This window comes from Schistocerca piceifrons, chromosome 5 (assembly GCF_021461385.2).
Source record: "Schistocerca piceifrons isolate TAMUIC-IGC-003096 chromosome 5, iqSchPice1.1, whole genome shotgun sequence".
In the NCBI taxonomy this organism is placed as follows: domain Eukaryota; kingdom Metazoa; phylum Arthropoda; class Insecta; order Orthoptera; family Acrididae; genus Schistocerca; species Schistocerca piceifrons.
This window is the reverse complement of record NC_060142.1, coordinates 201,303,110-201,320,423: the sequence shown is the minus strand read 5'-3', so window position 1 is coordinate 201,320,423 and position 17,314 is coordinate 201,303,110. Positions and strand designations below refer to the sequence as shown.

General features: G+C 38.4%; 1 protein-coding gene across 1 annotated transcript in view; it reads left to right on the top strand.

Annotated features, from left to right (window-relative positions):
- The window catches only part of LOC124798105 (protein TIPIN homolog), a 60,803-nt gene extending 51,071 nt beyond the window's left edge, over positions 1 to 9,732 (top strand). The window contains exons 5-6 of the mRNA XM_047261356.1: positions 7,088 to 7,309; positions 9,389 to 9,732. Of these exons, the coding sequence (XP_047117312.1) occupies positions 7,088 to 7,309; positions 9,389 to 9,664 (498 nt within the window). The 3' untranslated portion in view covers positions 9,665 to 9,732. The remainder of the gene's footprint in view (positions 1 to 7,087; positions 7,310 to 9,388) is intronic.
- Positions 9,733 to 17,314: the final 7,582 nt, after the last annotated feature.

Genomic DNA, 17,314 nt, shown 5'->3' with positions numbered 1-17,314 from the left:
TTCAAAGAGGAATTAGTAAATATTCCTATGAGAGGAATAGTAAATATTAAAACCAAGTTTGATCAATTGTCATGAGAGAAACATTAATTCATTTCCTGTGGACGTTTGCTTCCACTGCATCATAGATGTACTCTGCGTGGCGTCGGGAGGCGAGAACAACTGACACAGCTTTGTGAAAACGTGAAGTACAATTTTTCTCAAAATGATGATTGTCTAATGACAAGATCATTGAAAGTGCTTGCAATAATCATCATTTATTGCAATTTGAACTGTATTATAAGTAAAAATTTAATACATAATTCATAACTTAAACAAACCGAAATCATTATATTTGCTTGAGAACTGCTTCTACTCAATAGAATTTTTAAAAATATTCAAGGTGTGTGTGTGTGTGTGTGTGTGTGTGTGTTTGACTATAGTTAATGGTAGAAAATACTAGTGTAAAGGATTATCGTAGAAATAGTCAGTAAGTTGTCATATTTTTCACTGTTGACAGGCATTATGAGTGTAAACTAACTCGTTCGAAATTATAGTGACAGACCGCATTTATAATCCATTGAACAAGCAAACAATTAACCATCATTCGCAGGTAACTCCAGAGAATGCTGATGGATAACATCGAAAACCACTGATATCTCTACAAGTAATAGTTACTGTTATTTTAGGGCCTTATCCAGTTTGTGCCTTGAAAATAACAGGGGTTTACATGTGGAAATATTGGTCTTCTGACAAATTATCCAGCTGCATTCTCGCTTGTTATTAGAACATCAACATTCTCCTTGGACAATATGTTGAACATTATAGTCTGTTTAATTCAAAGGATACAAAGTTCTTATCAAAAAGGCTAGGAAGTTCTCATTATCATGTATGCAACTGATATCTTGACAAACACAGTTTTCAAACGATGAGTCTTTAAAACTAAGAAATATTATTACTTTGTTCCAAAGTCTACATCATAATACCATTGTCACTTCTATTTGAATCTGTTTCCGAACAGTCTGACTGTAAATTTACAATGATAGGTTCAGGGCTTATATCCATCATCACTTTCCAATCAAATTCTTCTTTCTGAAGCTTTTTAACCATGCCTCACAGACTGTGCTAACGCTACATGTGGGACGTTGTCTGTTGTCTCGTGCACATGTGACTCATGTATGCTATCTTGAAATTATTATTATTAATTTTTTTTAACCACGTAGCCTTAACACTTTGCCCAAATTAATTCCATGGGGCCACACTGACAGTGACACATGGGTAAATGCAAAACTGTGCGACTCCATTCACGTGCAAGGAAGTCGAGTTTGTACTTTCCTGTCGTGTGACTTGCATTAATTAATGAGGTACTGGAGATCGGCACGAGTCGGTTTATACTGTGCTTGATATTTTTATTTTTAAGCCAAGGAAGAGTATCCATTTTTCTGGTGTGTTCTCTGTAACAGTTGAATTATAACTGGCAATGACGGACTTCGATGCAAGGTGTGACAAGAATTGTGAATCACGTCACAAAACTGACAGCATTCATTTACGAATGGTAGTCACTGCTGTTTTCTTACACGTAAATACAAGTTTGTTCTCAGAAACAAAACAAGAGGAGTCAGCATGCAGAATAATTATCCGAGAGCCTATTCGTGTGAAAACTTTTAAACCACTGGTACAGTCACTCATTTTCCAGCAGGTCTTCCTGGAATGATTCTAATTTCCTTTGTTTCATCAAGATAACACACTGTTGAACTACACCTTTCTCTTGTATCATAAATCTTTATATGGGATGCAGTTTGTGCTGCAACTGTGTCACTTCTTTGAATTAAAAACTGTCGTCTTAACATATTTAACCAACATCTTTTAAAATTCTTTACATTGGCAAAGCACTTACCGTTGAAGCCAGTTTTCTCCTGCATAACTGTTACACGTTTTTGTGATTTTGGGCATTCATCATTAATATGGAGCACTTGAAATCATGGTTGTTAAAACCATCCACTTGTGTTACAGGTTCCTTGCAATTTCGAAACTTAACTTTTCTATGGTTCCTACAGCTCTGACACATTCGTTTACAGTTCTCTTTACAGTTCTTTTGCCGACACCACCTGTTTCTGTAGTCCGTTCTTGTGTACTCAGATGTCCTTGTATCCTCAGATGTCAACAGTAGGAGACCTGCTTTAAAGTTCACATTTGAAAAAGTTATAAATGTGGCAAATAATCCCCCACGCCTGCTTGTGAAGCATTTCAGATTTATTGCCCATCACCTAATTTTTTTTTCGAATCTCGCTTAAACATTTACAGATACACATTCACAGTTATACTGCTACAGGAGGGGGAGGCTGACAGTTGAATGACTAATTCGATTGTCGTGAAGTATGGTAACAGTGCTGCATGTAGGAATGAGATTCTCACTGTCCAGCTGTAACTCGCTGCTAGCTGCCCAGAAGAAGAATTAATATTATTAGCTGATGGTGGGTAGTGGAGGGGGTTGCGCAGAACGGCTGAAAATTGGGCCGCCTTCTTACATGACACAAACTTTAGTAGCATCAAAACACCCTCTATCAAGTAGAACCTTCACATTGTTCTCATTCTGCCCTCTTCTGTTCAGTGTGAAATTCATTCATAATGGTTATTTGCTTTTACTTCTTATCAGCAAAAATTAATTTGTTTCCCATGTTCAGTTTTTCTCCCCGTTTAGTTTTGTACTGTATATTGCATGTCTATTTCAAATATGCTTTTTTTCTGTTTCAAGTAAATTGAGTTTATCACAGTGCAGTTGTCATATTCTTGGTCACTATTTGCCACATCATTTATTAGATCTGTCACATTAGATTTGAAGCTTAACTAAAAATGTTGTATGTTTCATATTAAGAAAATATTAGAATTGGCTATTAGATTAAAGTACACTTCTACCTCAAGCTTACGAATTGTGTCCGGAAAATGAAGCAAACATCAATTTAAAAAAAAAAGGGGGACGCAGATCATTGTGACTGTTTAGATTATGTGGGGTGGGGCTATAGGATCTCAGTCTCTGCGTGTTCCTGTTTAATGCCTGTGTCACAAAACACAATGGAATAATCACTAGAACAACCTTAAGCAATGAAGTTTTGTTTGAAATTGAACAGATCTCTTGTGAAGAACCAGCCTATGGAAGAGTTTTTAGCAAACAGAACACAGCATGTTGTTATCAATGGAGAGATGTCTACAGACGTTAAAGTAACCTCTGGCGTGCCACAGGGGAGTGTTATGGGACCATTGCTTTTCACAATATATATAAATGACCTAGTAGATAGTGTCGGAAGTTCCATGCGGCTTTTCGCGGATGATGCTGTAGTATACAGAGAAGTTGCAGCATTAGAAAATTGTAGCGAAATGCTGGAAGATCTGCAGCGGATAGGCACTTGGTGCAGGGAGTGGCAACTGACCCTTAACATAGACAAATGTAATGTATTGCGAATACATAGAAAGAAGGATCCTTTATTGTATGATTATATGATAGCGGAACAAACACTGGTAGCAGTTACTTCTGTAAAATATCTGGGAGTGTGCGTGCGGAATGATTTGAAGTGGAATGATCATATAAAATTAATTGTTGGTAAGGCGGGTACCAGGTTGAGATTCATTGGGAGAGTCCTTAGAAAATGTAGTCCATCAACAAAGGAGGTGGCTTACAAAACACTCGTTCGATCTATACTTGAGTATTGCTCATCAGTGTGGGATCCGTACCAGATCGGGTTGACGGAGGAGATAGAGAAGATCCAAAGAAGAGCGGCGCGTTTCGTCACAGGGTTATTTGGTAACCGTGATAGTGTTACGGAGATATTTAACAAACTCAAGTGGCAGACTCTGCAAGAGAGGCGCTCTGCACCGTGGTGTAGCTTGCTCGCCAGGTTTCGAGAGGGTGCGTTTCTGGATGAGGTATCGAATATATTGCTTCCCCCTACTTATACCTCCCGAGGAGATCACGAATGTAAAATTAGAGAGATTAGAGCGCGCACGGAGGCTTTCAGACAGTTGTTCTTCCCGCGAACCATACGCGACTGGAACAGGAAAGGGAGGTAATGACAGTGGCACATAAAGTGCCCTCCGCCACACACCGTTGGGTGGCTTGCGGAGTATAAATGTAGATGTGTAGATAATTGTTTTTGCAAGCTCACTGGGACAGTGCTGTATCATATTTGCAAGTTTCTGGTTGGTTCAAAGTGTTTCAGGAAAAGGTGATCGACAAACCACGTGCTGTGGCCATTGACCGGCACAACCGATAACAATTTGGCCCATGTACACAATCTGTTAAATTCTGACCATTGATTGAGTGTCTTGATGATTGCAAAAACTTGCAACCTTCCAAAAGGTGATCGACAAACCACGTGCTGTGGCCATTGACTGGCACAACCGATAACAATTTGGCCCATGTACGCAATCTGTTAAATTCTGACCATTGATTGAGTGTCTTGATGATTGCAAAAACTTGCAACCTTCCTGAAACAATTGTGCATGAATTGTAAATGAGGAAGGTGTGTGCCAAGCTTTTACAGACAATTAGAAGAATCACCGGGTGACTATCACGACTGAACTCCTCGAACACATGACAATTGAACCTTCTTTTTGGACTATGTCAAAGTTGCTAATAGTACATCTTGGGATCCCCAGAACTGGAAAAAGCAAGAATGAGCACATCAAAAGTGAATACTATGTTGATTGTCTTCTTTTTTGACACCAAAAGTTTGGTCCACAGAGAGTTAATTCCTTAAGGTCAAACTGTGAATGTGCCTACTACTTTGATGTGCTGGGACAACTGCGAATAAGGGTAATCCGAGTGAGAAAGCAGATTGCCAGTACGTGGGAGCTCCATCATGACAACGTTTCAAGCCACACCGCTCTGAGCGTCCATGAGTACCTGGCGAAGCACAACTTGGCATCCAAAGCTACTGCAACACCTCCACAGTCTTGATGTTGCTCCAGCCGATTCCTTTCTCTTCCCGAGGATCAAGACCGGCCTGAAAGGAATCCGTTTTGAGTAGATTAAGGCCTTCCAAGACACCATATCGAGAGCCTTTCTGAAGTCCCCATTGAAGTCTTCCAGGATGTATACAGTGTCTGGCAGAGCTGCTGGAAAAATTGAGTGGATGCCAAAGGGAACTAATTAGAACAATATTGTAATGATATCTACAGTAAATCAATTGGTTAAAAAACGCAGTAATTTTCACACACATCTAGTACAAACTTGTGTGTTGAATTGATTATGAACAGATTGTACACTTGTTTACAAATGCTATTTTTAATCAAGCAAAAAGAAGAAATAGAAAGAAGAGAAAGTTGTCAATCACTGTAAATAACTACGAAGGTGTATAACAAGACTACAGCTCTTTGTGGAGGAAAGTTATACTCATAGTTTTGAACGGATGTGATTAAAGGAACTTGAAAGAAGTGTGTAAGACCCATATTTCCTCACTTATGAGTATTTTTGCACTTTTGCAGCATTTAAATGCCGTTTTGTGGATAGAATACACAGATACGTTGAAGAATGTCACAAACACACACTAAAGTCAGAACAAATGAATTGGTGCAGTGGTAATCCTCTGACTTGACACTCAAGAAAAGCAGGACATTTAGCTTTAAATTTTTCATGGTTACACTAAATCATTTTAGGAAAATGCTAGGATGGTGCCTTTGAAAAAGGACGCTGACAATACCGTTCCCCGTTCATGTCTAATTTGTGCTTGTACTCCATTTCCAGTGAACTCATCATTGGTGAAATATTAAACCTTGAGCCCCTTTAGCTATCTCAACCACATCAAATATGCAACAGAGTATCATTTCAAGACAATGGTGACAGTTCATAGGCCCAAGAAATGTCCTAAGGCAAAAGCAAGGTCGACCAAGAGGAGTTAGTCCATAACAGAGCTTACATGTTGCTTAAGTTACACAGCAAAATCAAAGAATATCCACAAGGTAATTGTCTGCTAAGATTATAGCTGTGAAACAGTCTATTGCTTTTACAATTATTTGAACATCATGGAAAGAAACCAGTTTAGTTGTGGTGGGGTTATGGTATGAGAGAATAGGTGTATCAAGTTTTATATCTTAGTTTGTTGCCAGAGGAATATTGTCGGGCATATTTAATCCAGACTACCTGTTCAAGATGTCTACATGAGTTGTTGTGTTCAGGTAGATGTGTATCTTTTCAGTGAAAAAAATCAGCTCTTCTCTAGGGTGGGAATTGACTGCCAATACAGCTGTTAAACTACCATGTAGATAGCATGCCACGTCACTGCCCAGTAGTTTGTTGGACAATATGGCATGACCATATCCTGCTATTTTTTAAATAAGTATCTTCATTTTGAGAACCCTTCTGATTAAATATTTTAGATTTTGTTGTAGGCAGAGTATTTTGTGATTAATATTTACCTTGTTATGTAGCCCTTCAATATCTTCATGAAATACAATTTACTTATTGTCCTTTGCTTTTGGACACTAGTGTATGTGTGGTCAAGAAGTAAAATGTTGCATTCAGAACCTATACTTCAATGCTAGGGCCCCTTGTGTAAACTTCAATTTTTTTTGAGAAAAAAAGGAGGGGGGTGGCAGCCTTAAGTAGTATTCCGAATCACAAGATGTGGTCATGCTACTGGTAGAGTTATTGTAAGCTTCACTCATATTCATTTTCCTTAAGAAAGCAGCTAGTATTGAGGATGGAAGAAAAAGTTAAAATACTTCCTAGACGTTCCATGGTGTTCAAACTAGGTTTATTGCTCCATAATTATTGTCACCACTTTATTGTGGGAACAAGTGTGTGTAGATCACGTCAAGAGCTTGTGATACTGTATGAAAATTATAAAACGAGAAACATTCAGTCAGCTCTTTGTGTTTAAATCTGGGGAAAGCTGCCGATTTAAATAGCTTCAAGTTTGGTGGTTTGATGTGTGTTGAATGAGTATTGCAAAAACAACAAGGTTCGTAGGGTGTTTGCAAGCTGTCAATTATTTATTATAAAGACTACAATTATTAGCAGATACTAGATGCCACAGTGTCTCTCTAAAATTAAGTGCTGTTTGTCTGTTGCCTACAAAGTGACTGTATGACTAATTACTGAAATCTCATTTTGCAGACGTATGTGAAGAGAATTAGGATGGGTCTTGTCAATGAGGTTGAACCATCCTCACTTTGTGATGAGGTTAACGAAAAGGAAGAGCAGATTGATGAACCAATTGATGCTTTTGATGCTCTTATTGGTCAGCAATTATCTTTAAGTCATTTGTCTCAGGCTCACATGGCACATCAGAATGCTTCACATTCTTCAGCACAGCTTCAGACGCAGTCAGTAGTCAAGGTAATTACTCACTAAACTTCTGTGGTCTGGAAACTTTCTTTGCACTGCCATGCTTTCACTGCAAATGATAAGCTGGGTGGAGTAATAATTGGAGTGCAAAATTTGTTATTTTCCTCCACTCCCACCTAAAATTATAACATAGTTTATGTAAACAACAAACTGGTATATCTTTAAATATTGGCATATTAACTCTAAACTATGAAATGCATAAAAGATTCCACACTGGTGAGAAGGTTAGTTCCTGTGATCTATATCACAGAGCTTAAAAGTACACATGCAACTCTTGATTCTAATTTTTAGTGCCCTAACTCTTTCATTGACATCTTCCAACACTACTAACTTCGCATCTCATCTGTCTGGTACAGGAAGTTGCCTTTGTTTCTGTTATTAGCCTTTGTTTCTGTTATTATGTTTTGTTTGTCATTTATTCCACCTTAACCAGTATGAAAGAAGCAGTCATTTCTAGCTTTATTAATTTCTTTGTGGTGTATGTACATTGTTCATTTGAAAACAGCTACTTTTAAGTTATGTTACAGTAATGCATTATATAAAGTAATGCATAATATTGGTACATGACATTTAGATGCCCATATAATGAAGCATTTTTACTAGTGAATAACAAGTGTTTTATCAGATTAAAGAAAATAATGTCACACGGTATATACAGGGTGTCCCAGCTATCTTGTCCACCCAAAATATCTCTGGAACAATAAAGCTATTGGAAAACGACTTTCACCGGTATCAATGTAGGGTTGGGGCCCATGAGTGTACATATTTGGAAACATTGTAAAACGAAAGCATATGTGTTTTTTAATACAAACTTATGTTTTTTTTAAATGGACCTCCTATATTTTTTCTTCAGCAATCCATAGCATGACAAAGCACATACACAATGGCGTTGATTGCATCGCAATATTCCCATTACATCCCGAGATATTGAGACGCGAAGTTGACGCCTGAAATACCCGACATGCGCTGCTAGCACACATCCTGAGGCTCAGGCGTGAACCCCATGCTGCCCGTAATCGCGATGTGATTGACGTGTCACACATATTTATCAAGAGGTCCGAAACAATGGTAAAACTTTTAGTACACTTGCTCGTTTCACTAAAACTATCAACATGAATTTTACTGTTACGAGTGAATGATTAACTGTCACTTGCACTAGATCTACAGTAAAGTCTTTTTACCTATTTGATCCTCTGCTGCCTTCACTATTTCATCCCTCAAAGCTACCCATTCTTCTTCTACTGTATTTCTTTCCCCCATTCCTGTCAATTGTTCCCTTATGCTCTCCCTGAAACTCTGTACAACCTCTGTTTCTTTCAGTTTATCCAGATTGTTTCATATGATGACATTATCATCATACCTAAGACGGATGTAAGTGTGCTATATGAAGGAAATAGTTGAAATAGGCAGTAGTGGGTATGAGAGTGGTGGGGCAATGAAGAAAAGAAGTCACCTAGAGCCTGTTTTGCTGTAGCTTCTGAAGAACATGATACTGTTGTAAGCTTCTTTCTTCGGTGGTTCTTGTAGCATCACCTCCCTGGTGTGAGAACTGTCAGTATGTTATACTTTGAGGTAGATGTAAACTACTGCTTTTTTCCCAAAAAAAATCAAAGACATTATTTAAGTAGTTGTCTTTAACATTCGTCATCATCATATTTAACGTGTGCCAGAGATCTGCTTCTCTATGAATTATTCAATTAAATTAGGATCATATGCTATAGTTTAAACTTCCAGCACGGGCTACTGCTGTGATTACAGATTACTTTTACGACTTAATAATTATCAAAGTAAGTCTCTGGGTCACTCCTTCAATGTAATCTAGTCAAACTCAAATTTAAGGAGGAGAAAAAAAGTGTTGGGTTCCCAGGTGTTTGCTAAAGAGGAGTTTTAGTGGACGACCATTACAATGCTCCAAAGATAAAATCTGTTGGGTAATGGTATGAAGTGTCAATTTATGTGGTTAGATTGTTACAGTTCACTATAAAGTATTGGTTGTTGTGTCCTTTTTGTCATGCAGAAGTAGTTTACAAATGTTACGTTGTAATTGTTGTTCATTTTTAATGTTTACAGACACTTACAGAAGAACAAAAAGAACGTATGCGACGTAATAGACTTATCGCAGAACAGAGAAAATTAGAGAGACTTAAGGCACAACAGATGGCCAGCGTAAATGAAATACCAAAAGCTACACAGGATTATAACTCTTCCTCAAATGATGATTTGAATCCACAAAATACAAATGATGCAGTGATTTCTACTGAGACTGAAACAAGTGCAGCAAGTCAAAACAGTGCTAATATTAATCAATCAGACAACATGATGGAACTGGATTTGCAATCGAGTTAATTTATCTGCTTATTTTATAACTAAAACTCATAAGGAACAAATACAATTATTTTTGCATAATGCGTAAAAAAATCCTTGTGTTTCTTTTATTATTATTATTATTTTTTTATTTCCAACACTGGCGTTTATTCTTGGCTAAATTAACAGTTATGTTTCAATTTACGCAGTGTTGCAATCTACAACAAACAAAATTTTATGGACATTACTTTCCTTTAATCCAGTCAGTACCTCAACCATAGGTTTTCATTGAATGACAGCAATTTGCTTTTTTTCCTAAAGTGGTTATAAATATAAGGAAAAATCATTTAATATAATTCCTTTTGGTTTGTGGGGAAACGTCACAAACCTTAAATACAGAGGAGAACAAATATAAGATGTTCCACATAAAACCAGTATGCCTCAGTACTAGTTAATCATCTGTAGTCAAATTGCTTGTGAAGTAGCGACACTGTCTGAAGTTGGCTACACTGAATTTTCTCAGAAATCTGATGGGGCAACCACTCACACATCCAGCGAAAGTATAGTCCACATCACCAATGTATTCCCTGAACATGGACTTGCCAGTAGAGGGCTCTAGCCACCCAAGGTCCCGGGATTGAACATCATCTGATATTTATTTATGGGGCATACTGAAGAGCAAAGAGTTTATTGACAATCCACGCACAATAGATGATCTTAAATGGAACATTACTAGAGAAATGAACATCATCACGCATGCAGAATTGTAGAGTGTTGCTGGTAACATCCATCGCAGTCAGTGGAATGCTTGGATGCCTGTCGCCACCACTTCCAGCATCTCATGCAGACAGGTAGATTTAGTTCATTGTTATTTGAATCTTGGGTGTGAGATGTGCTGGTTTTATATGGGATCCCCTGTATGAGACAGATAATTAAATGAAGATAAAATCTGGGTATAATACAGTTACATTAATATTGACAACCGTTCACTTTGCAGAGGAAATGTTACATAGCAGATATACATACCCACAAGAAACTGGACACTAGCCCACATTTTCACCTTTCATGGTACTTGCATGAACGTTCAATCAATCAAAGAATCTCTCTTCACCGAATAAGATACAGGAAATACCTTTATGAGGCATATTTGCCACGCTGCTGATAAAAACGCTTAAAATAGAAAATAATATTTCTAACACTGGAAGTCCATGATGGAACAATAATAATAATAATAATAAAACCTTAAATGTGTTGAGTGTTTTCATTGTGCCTGTCTCTACATTTCATCTGTATGGTGAGCAGCAATCTATTCTTTTTCATATTATTGTTGTTATTATTATTAAAATATTTCTAGCTTTTAAACTGTGCATTTCTCCTTCAAGGAGGAAATAGACACAGGGTTGGAAGAGAGCAGTGAGAAGGTGTCATACCCAAGATTGGGAAAAACCCACCAATTGAAAAGATGAAAAGGGGGGGGGGGGATGAAGGAAAAAGTGTCAAAGATAGTACATTAGTAAGAGCTTTTTCAGCTTCAGTTCAGAGATATAAGGGACAGAGTGATAAATGAAGCAGGATTACAAGACAGAGAGAAAATTAAAAGTGGAAAGAAAAAGGAAAAGAGAAATCGGTACAACGACAATAAAAATGTGCAAGTAAGTAATCTAACAAAACCACATAGGATGGAGAACTGGTTTTAAGTAACTGGACACTATAAATAGGGTCCTTAAAAATTGGCAGTAAATGCGAATATAGATGAGAGTTCTCCCTCAAAATATGTAATTACCTAATAAATGCCATTACATTGCAAATGATATCCAGATGAACAATTTTTTTCGGAAATAGTGTAAAACAGCTTCATTTTCTTCACATAAATACTGGAAATGTTACTGTTAATGTGAATCATGTAGTGAAGCACAATTTTGAAAGATAATTTGTGTAAGAATGTGTTTACAGAATAAAAAGGGCATGAATGCTTCGCACTATCAGTGAACTCTGGAATCTGGTGTCATGCCAATAATTGTGGATGGTTGAAAGGTCTGTATAACATACACGCTGTGTAACGCAATGAAGTACTATCTGTGGGACCTCCTAGTATCTTAGAACAAAAGAAATGTGTATATTTGTGTGCTAGCCAAAGTTCAAAAGTTGGTATAATGTGGACACTTCAACATGGCAGTTTTAGGTGGTGAGCAGTTTGAACTGTGGTTGCATCAAATACTGTTACAAGTCAGAAATACCTCATTTACGATACTGCCAACATCATCAAGCAATAGCGAGGTAGCACTTACCGAATGCTTTGCATTATGTGTTGCTCATTGTTTTCTTTTCTGATTTTGAAATGAGTGAAGAAACTAATCCTGGTTCATCACAGAGTTTAATTACTACCATCAAAACACCAGTAGGGATCAGTTCCACTTTTGCAGAAAAATGGAACATGGTCATAGGTGTGGGACAGTTTTAAGAAAGTGTGTGATCCACTCTTGAGTACTGCTTTATTGTTTGGAATACCCAAAAGGTCAAATTAAAGGAAGACATTGAAGCAATTCAGAGGCGTGCTGCTAGATTTGTTAATGGTAGGTTTGATCAATGAATGAGTACTACAATGGTGCTTCATAAACTCAAATGGGAATTCCTAGATGGAATGTGATGAGAAAATTTAGAAAACCAGCATTTGGAGTTGACTGCAGGATGATTCTAATGCTGCCAATGTTCATTTTACATAAGGTCCATGAAAATAAGAAAAATTAAGGCTCATACAGATTGTTTGATTTGTGACTCTCTGTATTTTACACACTCAAACTGTGTACTGTATGTTCGTTCCATTGGACTGAATAGTGTAATAGATCTCTTTTAATTCTTTACACAGCATTTTTCTCTCTCTAGTCTTGCTACAGCTTTACACTGTGTGCTTTCCTTTCTGAGAAGGAATCTATTACTTCATTGAAGTTCATCAAATATTTTGCTACCCGAAATATCAAAATGTCATTGTCTAATACTGAAAAAGCTGTTAATATGAATAGTATCCAAGACTGGTGTGGTTTTTTGGTTTGATTACATCTATTTCCCACCCCTCCCCCCCATGAACCATGGACCTTGTGTGCCTCAGCGATACAGATGGCCGTACCGTAGGTGCAACCACAACGGAGGGGTATCTGTTGAGAGGCCAGACAAACATGTGGTTCCTGAAGAGGGGCAGCAGCCTTTTCAGTAGTTGCAGGAGCAACAGTCTGGATGAGTGACTGATCTGGCCTTGTAACATTAATCAAAACGGCCTTGCTGTGCTGGTACTGCGAACGGCTGAAAGCAAGGGGAAACTACAGCCGTAATTTTTCCCGAGGACATGCAGCTTTACTGTATGATTAAATGATGATGGCGTCCTCTTGGGTGAAATATTCCGGAGGTAAAATAGTCCCCCATTCGGATCTCCGGGCGGGGACTACTCAAGAGGACGTCGTTATCAGGAGAAAGGAAACTGGCATTCTATGGATCGGAGTGTGGAATGTCAGATCCCTTAATCGGGCAGGTAGGTTAGAAAATTTAAAAAGGGAAATGGATAGGTTAAAGTTAGATATAGTGGGAATTAGTGAAGTTCGGTGGCAGGATGAACAAGACTTTTGGTCAGGTGATTACAGGGTTATAAATACAAAATCAAATAGGGGTAATGCAGGAGTAGGTTTAATAATGAATAAAAAAATAGGAGTGCGGGTTAGCTACTACAAACAGCATAGTGAACGCATTATTGTGGCCAAGATAACCACAAAGCCCATGCCTACTACAGTAGTACAAGTTTATATGCCAACTAGCTCTGCAGATGATGAAGAAATTGATGAAATGTATGACGAGATAAAAGAAATTATTCAGGTAGTGAAGGGAGACGAAAATTTAATAGTCATGGGTGACTGGAATTCGTCAGTAGGAAAAGGGAGAGAAGGAAACATAGTAGGTGAATATGGATTTGGGGGAAGAAATGAAAGAGGAAGCCGCCTTGTAGAATTTTGCACAGAGCATAACTTAATCATAGCTAACACTTGGTTCAAGAATCGTGAAAGAAGGTTGTATACCTGGAAGAATCCTGGAGATACTAAAAGATATCACATAGATTACATAATGGTAATACAGAGATTTAGGAACCAGGTTTTAATCTGTAAGATATTTCCAGGGGCAGATGTGGATTCTGACCACAATCTATTGGTTATGAACTGCAGATTGAAACTGAAGAAACTGCAAAAAGGCGGGAATTTAAGGATGGGACCTGGATAAACTGAAAGAACCAGAGGTTGTACAGAGTTTCAGGGAGAGCATAAGGGAACAATTGACAGGAATGGGGGAAAGAAATACAGTAGAAGAATAATGGGTAGCTCTGAGGGATGAAGTAGTGAAGGCAGCAGAGGATCAAGTAGGTAAAAAGACGAGGGCTAATAGAAATCCTTGGGTAACAGAAGAAATATTGAATTTAATTGATGAAAGGAGAAAATATAAAAATGCAGTAAATGAAGCAGGCAAAAAGGAATACAAACGTCTCAAAAATGAGATCGACAGGAAGTGCAAAATGGCTAAGCAGGGATGGCTAGAGGACAAATGTAAGGATGTAGAGGCTTGTCTCACAAGGGGTAAGATAGATACTGCCTACCGGAAAATTAAAGAGACCTTTGGAGAAAAGAGAGCCACTTGTATGAATATCAAGAGCTCAGATGGAAACCCAGTTCTAAGCAAAGAAGGGAAAGCAGAAAGGTGGAAGGAGTATATAGAGGGTTTATACACGGGAGATGTACTTGAGGACAATATTATGGAAATGGAAGAGGATGTAGATGAAGATGAAATGGGAGATAACATACTGCGTGAAGAGTTTGACAGAGCACTGAAAGACCTGAGTCGAAACAAGGCCCCGGGAGTAGACAACATACCATTAGAATTACTGATGGCCTTGGGAGAGCCAGTCATGACCAAACTCTACCATCTGGTGAGCAAGATGTATGAGACAGGCAAATACCCACAGACTTCAAGAAGAATATAATAATTCCAATCCCAAAGAAAGCAGGTGTTGACAGATGTGAAAATTACCGAACTATCAGTTTCATAAGTCACAGCTGCAAAGTACTAACGCGAATTCTTTACCGACGAATGGAAAAACTGGTAGAAGCCGACCTCGGGGAAGATCAGTTTGGATTCCGTAGAAATGTTGGAACACGTGAGGCAATACTAACCTTACGACTTATCTTAGAAGAAAGATTAAGAAAAGGCAAACCCACGTTTCTAGCATTTGTAGACTTAGAGAAAGCTTTTGACAATGTTGACTGGAATACTCTCTTTCACATTCTAAAGGTGGCAGGGGTAAAATACAGGGAGCGAAAGGCTATTTACAATTTGTACAGAAACCAGATGGCAGTTATGGGAGTCGAGGGGCATGAAAGGGAAGCAGTGGTTGGGAAAGGAGTAAGACAGGGTTGTAGCCTCTCCCCGATGTTATTCAATCTGTATATTGAGCAAGCAGTAAAGGAAACAAAAGAAAAATTCGGAGTAGGTATTAAAATCCATGGAGAAGAAATAAAAACTTTGAGGTTCGCCGATGACATTGTAATTCTGCCAGAGACAGCAAAGGACTTGGAAGAGCAGTTGAACGGAGTGGACAGTGTCTTGAAAGGAGGATATAAGATGAACATCAACAAAAGCAAAACGAGAATGATGGAATGTAGTCAAATTAAATCGGGTGATGCTGAGGGGATTAGATTAGTAAATGAGACACTTAAAGTAGTAAAGGAGTTTTGCTATTTAGGGAGTAAAATAACTGATGATGGTCGAAGTAGAGAGGATATAAAATGTAGACTGGCAATGGCAAGTAAATCGTTTCTGAAGAAGAGAAATTTGTTAACATCGAGTATAGATTTAAGTGTCAGGAAGTCGTTTCTGAAAGTATTTGCATGGAGTGTAGCCATGCATGGAAGTGAAACATGGATGATAACTAGTTTGGACAAGAAGAGAATAGAAGCTTTCGAAATGTGGTGCTACAGAAGAATGCTGAAGATAAGGTGGGTAGATCACGTAACTAATGAGGAGGTATTGAATAGGATTGGGGAGAAGAGAAGTTTGTGGCACAACTTGACTAGAAGAAGGGATTGGTTGGTAGGACATGTTTTGAGGCATCAAGGGATCACAAATTTAGCATTGGAGTTCAGCATGGAGGGTAAAAATCGTAGAGGGAGACCAAGAGATGAATACACTAAGCAGATTCAGAAGGATGTAGGTTGCAGTAGGTACTGGGAGATGAAGAAGCTTGCACAGGATAGAGTAGCATGGAGAGCTGCATCAAACCAGTCTCAGGACTGAAGACCACAACAACAACACAGGGGCATATAGACTGTCGTTTTTCCTTCATGCTGTTTGTTAGTGGAACGGGAAGGTAGTGATACAGGGTACCCTCCATCATGCACCATGTGGTAGATTATGGAGTATGTATGTAGAGGTAGATGCAGGCTGGCTGCCCTGCGAGAGAAATTGTTTTCCCACAGCACTCCTCTCCCCTCTGGTAGACATAATTCTAGTTTGTTTACGCTTGTGTCCAACTGCCACATTCTGCACTGTATTTATTTTATTTTATTTATTGCTTACAAGAATATAGGGTGTAGGAAACCAGCCATTTATGCCTTTATTAAAGTGGTATTGGTGCAGATGTAATTTATGTATCAAAAATACTAAAAATGGGCCAAAGTTAAAGATTTATTTTTCATATTTACTTTAGTTTTTTGGTAGATTACAAATTTTAAAATAATGATGACAGGAAGTATAATTTTCCTCCCAAGAAAAAAAAAAGTGAGGTGTGCTAGTGAGGAATTTCTTGCTCTTAAGCTTCCAAAATTTCTTGATCACCCAACGTATGTGACATATTTGTAGCAGAGTTATAACAAACTGCAAAACCTTATGAGTACAAGCACAGAACCGTGTCAGTGCAATCATATTGGCTCAGCTTCACAATAACAGAGCTTTCACTTTCTTTTCCACAAGTTTCACAGACTTTTGTTGTTTGAAATTGTCACTCAAAATGTAGGCCACCACAAATTTTGTGCAGGGTGGGTGCCCAAAATGCTTACAGAGCACCATAAAGAACAGCAAATGGGGGCAATGTTGACATTTCTGGTGGCCTACCACAAACATTGTGATTCATTACTGGATCAAATCGTAACCGGTGATGAGACTTTGGTGAAACACGTTAATTGCGAGACAAAATCACAGTTCATGGAGTGGGGGCACACAAGGTCCCCCCAAAAACCAAGAAAATGTTTCCAAAACTTGTCAGCAAGGAAGTTGATGGTGACAGTGTTTTGGGATAGGTAAGGTGTGCCTCTTATTGATTTTCTCAAATGTGGAGCAACCATAAATTCTGCCCGGTACTGTCAAACTTCGCACGGCCTTAGAAGACCAATTTAAAACAAACGCCGTGGTAAGCTGATGTCCAAAATTTTGTTTTTGCACAACAATGCCCGACCTCACACAGCAAACCGCACTAAAGAACTCCTTAATTCATTCAAATAGGAAATGTTCTCTCATCTGCCCTACAGCCCCAATCTTGCTCCAAGCAACTTCCACTTGTTCCCCAACACAGCAATTTGATGACAACGCTGAACTCCAGGTGGTGTGACTCACTGGCCGAAGTCTCAGGTGGCAGAATTTTACAACGAAAGTCTGGCAAAGCTTGTC